The sequence below is a fragment of the Impatiens glandulifera genome, chromosome 8 (assembly GCF_907164915.1).
Source record: "Impatiens glandulifera chromosome 8, dImpGla2.1, whole genome shotgun sequence".
NCBI lineage: Eukaryota > Viridiplantae > Streptophyta > Magnoliopsida > Ericales > Balsaminaceae > Impatiens > Impatiens glandulifera.
In genome coordinates this window covers 44,248,751-44,254,850 of record NC_061869.1, presented here as the reverse complement: position 1 = coordinate 44,254,850, position 6,100 = coordinate 44,248,751, and the positions used below count along the sequence as shown (strand labels likewise).

The following is a 6,100-nucleotide window of genomic DNA, read 5'->3' as shown; positions in this document are numbered from 1 at the left end:
AGAAAAGATCATCATCACAATCGCAATCGGAGTATGAATAATAAACTATCCACCAATGATTATGAGTATTTTTCAGAAGATAAATATAAACCGACTAAGCATAATATCGCATCGAATACAATATAATATCATCTCAAATTTAAACGATATAAAAGGAAGGAAGATCATGATTCTATCAAAGTAGACATTTCATATCTGAATGAAGTAAGAAAAATTAAAATATAAAATATCAAAAGAATAACGTTGCAACTTAACTCGTTGAGTACTCAAGTGACGATGAAGTTATCGTTCTAATACTAATTCTTGTTCTAGTTCCGATGGTTACGTGGAAGTGCATCCAATTAATGATGTATTTTCTTTCTAAAAAGGATTTTAGTTATTCTGATTTTTATTTTTTTCATTTTTATAATTATTGTATGTGGATTGTAGTTCAATATTATAAAAGTAACTAGAGATGTCAAAACTTAATATTTCTCAATAATTTTCTTTTTCTAATCATAAAAGTGTTGTATTATATTAAATATTAATATATATAACTAATAACCAAAAAAATTTGAATAATATGAAAGACCATGATAAAGCCCAAATCACATATGGGCCTAAAACGATGAACCAATTAGGGTTTTTTTTTTATCTGTGTCGTATATATGACTGAAATCATCGCCGTAATATCTCGTCTGCTCTTCTCCAAAAGAGGAACAAACCAGTTAGGGTTTACTGCATTAGCTCGTCGCCGCCGAAGGAGTAGCAGTACCAATGGTTCGTCCGATCTCTTTGTCTCAAATGTTTTCATTTCCTTATGATATAAATTTCTGTATATCTGTCGACTGTCTTTGAGTGTACGATTTGCAATTTTAGTCTTCGTAGATCCTAAGTTCTTCACTTGTTTTTATTTCAGGTGAAGTATTCCAAAGAACCAGACAATCCTACCAAGTGTAAGGGATTTTTTCTAGCAATTCTACCTTGTGATGTAAAATTACACTAGATCTGATAAAGTTTTACGATTTTATTATTATTTCTTTCGATTCGATAATTGTTACATATCTACGGATGCTAAGATTTACATTTTCTTGTTCTCCCTCTTTTCAGCCTGCAAAGCTAGAGGCGCGGACCTCAGAGTTCATTTTAAGGTATAATAATTACATTGACATGTCCGTTCATTATTTGACTTCTGTGATCAGTAGTTAGTATTTGATCAACATGCACTTTTATATTTCCTGGATTATTCTGCTGCCAATTACTTTGTTATTGAAATAATTATTGGTTTGTGAATTTGGATCATGCTGCTTAGTAACTTCTATAATTAATCTAGGTATAAATGTTTTCAGCCATCATTTAAATGTATTTATACATTTTAAACCCGATGAAAAAAGCAGTTTCCCAATGACCCATCTTATTTAGTAAATGATACAAAACTGTGGTTAATTGTTTGATTCTCCTAGGTTTGAATTGTAGAATTGCATTTTATTAATGATATAAACCTGATAAAAAAAGCAGGGGCCTGGTGCATTTGTAGCCTTGCCTCTCGTATATTTCAGGGAAACTGATTTGTGCATTGTTATTGGGTGAATCTCTTGATTAATTACTGATAGAAAGGTTCAGTAAACGATGCTAAATGTTTATATTTATGAATTGTTTACATGTTAATCTAGACTTGAAATGTAGAGGTTGAATTTAGTTTTCCATTAATAGATTTAACCTGATATAAAAAAGCAGGGGCCTGGTGCTATTATAGCCTTGCCTCTCGTATACGTCAGGGAAACTGATTTGTGCATTGTTATTGGGTGAATCTCTTGATTAGTTACTGATAGGAAGGTTCAGTAAACGATGCTACATGTTCATATTTATGAAATGTTAACATGTTGATCTAGCTTTGAATTGTAGAATTTGCATTTTTCCAATTTTAGATTAAAACCTGATATAAAAAAGCAGGGGCCTGGTGCTTTTATAGCTTTGCCTCTCGTATACTTCAGGGAAACTGATATGTGCATTGTTATTGGGTGAATCTCTTGAATAGTTACTGATAGGAAGGTTCAGTAAACGATGCTACATGTTCATATTTATGAAATGTTAACATGTTGATTTATCTTTGAATTTAAGAATTTGCATTTTTCCAATTTTAGATTTGAACCTGATATAAAAAAGCAGGGGCCTGGTGCTTTTATAGCTTTGCCTCTCGTATACTTCAGGGAAACTGATATGTGCATTGTTATTGGGTGAATCTCTTGATTAGTTACTGATAGGAAGGTTCAGTAAACGATGCTACATGCTCATATTTATGAAATGTTGACATGTTGATCTAGTTTTGAATTGTAGAATTTTCATTTATCAATTTTAGATTCAAACTTGATATAAAAAAGCAGGGACCTGGTGCTTTTATTATAGCCTTGCCTCTCGTATACTTCAGGGAAACTGATATGTGCATTGTTATTGGGTGAATCTCTTGATTAGTTACTGATAGGAAGGTTCAGTAAACGATGCTACATGCTCATATTTATGAAATGTTGACATGTTGATCTAGTTTTGAATTGTAGAATTTTCATTTATCAATTTTTGATTCAAACCTGATATAAAAAAGCAGGGACCTGGTGCTTTTATTATAGCCTTGCCTCTCGTATACTTCAGGGAAACTGATATGTGCATTGTTATTGGGTGAATCTCTTGATTAGTTACTGATAGGAAGGTTCAGTAAACGATGCTACATGCTCATATTTATGAAATGTTGACATGTTGATCTAGTTTTGAATTGTAGAATTTTCATTTATCAATTTTTGATTCAAACCTGATATAAAAAAGCAGGGACCTGGTGCTTTTATTATAGCCTTGCCTCTCGTATACTTCAGGGAAACTGATATGTGCATTGTTATTGGGTGAATCTCTTGATTAGTTACTGATAGGAAGGTTCAGTAAATGATGCTACATGTTCATATATTTGAAATGTTTATGTGTTGATCTATGTTTGAATTGTCGATTTTGCATTTCTTTTTTAATTTGTGGTTTTAAACCTGATAAAAAAAGCAGGGGCCTGGGACTTTTATAGCCTTGCCTCTCGTATACTTCAGGGAAACTGATTTGTGCATTGATATTGGGTGAATCCCTTGAGTAGTCACTGATAGAAAGGTTCAGTAATCGATGCTACAATTTTAATATATATATGAAATGTATTTCTTGCAACATTTTGTTAATTAGCTGTAGACTTCATTTCATAGTTCCTTTTGATGTGGGTTTTGTTGCCTCTTTGCCCTGTCACTTGTAATCTTCATGGAAAACAAATGCTATGTTTCTGGGTGAAGCATTTATAAGCTATGATGGGATTGTTTATTACATGATTAATCATATTTTTATAATAATGTAATATAAATTTATGTTTTTCTCTAATGGTGATATTTTTATCTAACACAGAATACTAGAGAAACCGCGCACGCCATAAGGAAGTTACCTTTGATCAAGGCAAAGAGGTACTTGGAGGATGTTTTAATCCACAAGCAAGCTATCCCCTTCACTCGTTTTTGTAGAGGCGTTGGAAGAACTGCCCAGGCTAAGAACAGACACTCTAATGGCCAAGGACGTTGGCCTGTTAAATCTGCAAAATTCATTCTTGATTTGCTCAAGAATGCTGAAAGTAATGCTGAGGTAGGTTATCTTTTATGTTCTTTTTTTTCTCAGATGAAATTTTATAGTTTTAATTTTTTAATATTTTTCAAATGACAACAATATTTTTAGAATCACTGATAGTTACTCATATCCCACAACTGAACTCTCTTTGCTATGTGATTTCTTGAAATATTTTGGTTATGTAAAATTCAACTTGTTTGATGAGAAGGTTGTTTATTTGGTTTAAATGACCAAAATATTCTTAGCCCATGTAAAGTTTGGGTTTTTTGAATAATCTTCAAATAACACATTATCTTTTCACCTATGCTCTCATCAATCAAATTATCAACCAAAATTCTCTTTAAACTTTTCACCCAAGTCATTTCTCAAAATAATAACTTGAAACATTTAATAATCCTAATCCTAACAACTCTTATCTAAAATTGGACTATTTGAAATTAATCTTTTCTGATTACAAAGTAAAAATCTTTTTACATGGTCCTATATTTATTTTTCTTAAGAAATTTCATGATTTGATTTAAATGACTAAAATGCACAATAGTCTTGTTAGGTGATGTTTATTTGAATAATCTTCAAATAAGTTACCATCATTTCAACTATAATTGATGATGTTAATCAAATTATTGTTCAAAATACTAAAGTACCATTTCTTTTGATAAAAGTATATAATTTGTTTTATATTAATAACCTACCTTTTTATAATTCCATTGGATTATTTTCTTCAGGTGAAAGGTTTGGATGTGGAATCACTTCACATTTCCCACATTCAGGTTAACCAAGCACAGAAGCAGAGACGCCGTACTTACCGAGCCCACGGAAGAATCAACCGTAAGTTGTCTTCTTAATTAATTGTTCTCTATAGAATAACCGTAGTTAAAATTGTTACTTGAATAATGTCACAGCCTATATGTCTTCCCCTTGCCATATTGAGCTGACCTTGTCTGAGAAGGAAGAGCCTGTTAAGAAAGAGGTAAATTTCTCTGTAAATAACTAATATCATAAATAGTTTTATTCATTATATGTTGTTGATTTGAACATTATGCTTGCAGCCTGAAACTCAGATTGCAACCAGCGGTAAATCTAGGAAATCTCAAGCTTTGTGAAGTGGTGCATCTTCTTGAATTGATTTTTTTACTGTTTTAGTAACTATTTTGACTTCTTGTATGGATAATTTTCAAGTACAAAGAGGTTTTCACCATTTTTTTTTATGTTAATCAGATCTTTGTTTGAATGTTGTTTTTTCTGTGATATGTTGTTGAACTAAGTTATTTTGTTGATTTTTCTTCTTTTTCTTTGTCTATTTATAATGTAGATATATTACTTTAAATAGTTTGATTTATTATTTCCATTTGATTTTAAAATTTTAGGTTGATTTGAATTTAAACTCTAGACATTGCTTTAGTGATTGATTTCTTTAGGTTGGTTTTGATTTGCAATTGATTTAGAGAAAATAATTTTTTATCTCATTAATTTTATCATGATCTAATGTCATAAATTATTTGGTATTTTCTTGTCATTTCAATTTGAATTCTTGTGAGATTTGTAGTTTTTCTTTTTTTGGAGAATTTTTTCTTTTAAACTTTTTAATTAGTGTTTCTAGCTATTAATCATGTCATAATTGTAACTAAATTACTTTTTTCTAGAAGTTTTGTACCATAATTTTGTGTTTTCGAAAAACATGGTTTAATAAAATATTTTAATCCTTTATGACAAAAATTGTACTACATTAAAATATTATTCTAGTTGGTAGACTAAACAAACGGTTAACTGTACCAATTGTTTCATGTTGATTTTAGTAAGAATAGTTAAATTTTATTAGGTTATCATAGTGTTCTTAAGAGTGATTGTGAGATTAAACTGATATTTTAATTGTTTAAACTCTATTTTGTATTGCATAAGATAATGAATCTGTTTAAATAGTTTTTTAAATTATTAATTTAAATTAATTTTTTTATAAACTAATTTTAAAATAATTGAAAATTTAACATTTTAAAATTTTCTGATAAAAGAAAAAGGAAAAATAATGTTAAAAATATATAATTATGTTAGTGCTTTTTTTTCGTCTTTTCGTATATTTTTTTCTTCTGTGATTTTTATATTTTAGAAACGAGCAAGTTTGCAAAGAAACTTCGTAGTTCACAGTTCTTTTTGCTATTATTCTTCAACGAACTCTAGTTCATCATTCTTCCGTCTTCTAAACTCTTTCGGAAATACTCTCTCATCTTTTGACGTTCGAAAATAGTAAGTTTTAACACTATTTGTCTTTTGTTATTCAAAATTTATTTTTCTGTTGCAAAAATAACAATGTTTTGTTTTTTCCTTTTCAGGATATCGATTTGAAACTACATCAAACACGTCTATCAAAATTTTTTAAGATAAATTATTTCTAATTTTTTATTGTTTTGTTTCTGTTGTAGATATTTTAGCTTTTTAGTTGTTAAAAGTGTAAAACCAATATTCGTATTTCAATCAAGTGTTACATGTT

The 6,100-nt window shown here is 29.6% G+C and overlaps 1 protein-coding gene and 8 non-coding genes across 9 annotated transcripts; all 9 read left to right on the top strand.

Annotated features, from left to right (window-relative positions):
* The first annotated feature begins 628 nt into the window (after positions 1 to 628).
* LOC124911747 (60S ribosomal protein L17-2-like) lies at positions 629 to 4,892 on the top strand. The gene is made up of 7 exons (XM_047452261.1): positions 629 to 759; positions 899 to 935; positions 1,090 to 1,130; positions 3,403 to 3,633; positions 4,341 to 4,443; positions 4,518 to 4,585; positions 4,665 to 4,892. The coding sequence occupies exons 1-7, from the start codon at positions 757 to 759 to the stop codon at positions 4,716 to 4,718; spliced, it is 537 nt and encodes a 178-aa protein (XP_047308217.1). The 5' UTR covers positions 629 to 756; the 3' UTR covers positions 4,719 to 4,892.
* Positions 1,488 to 1,619, top strand: LOC124913507. Its single transcript, XR_007096752.1, has one exon. It is a non-coding gene; the product is annotated as a small nucleolar RNA snoR74 (small nucleolar RNA).
* LOC124913502 lies at positions 1,707 to 1,838 on the top strand. Its single transcript, XR_007096747.1, has one exon. It is a non-coding gene; the product is annotated as a small nucleolar RNA snoR74 (small nucleolar RNA).
* Positions 1,923 to 2,054, top strand: LOC124913505. The gene has a single exon (XR_007096750.1). It is a non-coding gene; the product is annotated as a small nucleolar RNA snoR74 (small nucleolar RNA).
* Positions 2,139 to 2,270, top strand: LOC124913506. The gene has a single exon (XR_007096751.1). It is a non-coding gene; the product is annotated as a small nucleolar RNA snoR74 (small nucleolar RNA).
* On the top strand, positions 2,354 to 2,488 carry LOC124913504. The gene has a single exon (XR_007096749.1). It is a non-coding gene; the product is annotated as a small nucleolar RNA snoR74 (small nucleolar RNA).
* LOC124913503 lies at positions 2,572 to 2,706 on the top strand. The gene has a single exon (XR_007096748.1). It is a non-coding gene; the product is annotated as a small nucleolar RNA snoR74 (small nucleolar RNA).
* LOC124913501 lies at positions 2,790 to 2,924 on the top strand. The gene has a single exon (XR_007096746.1). It is a non-coding gene; the product is annotated as a small nucleolar RNA snoR74 (small nucleolar RNA).
* LOC124913509 lies at positions 3,012 to 3,143 on the top strand. Its single transcript, XR_007096754.1, has one exon. It is a non-coding gene; the product is annotated as a small nucleolar RNA snoR74 (small nucleolar RNA).
* Positions 4,893 to 6,100: the final 1,208 nt, after the last annotated feature.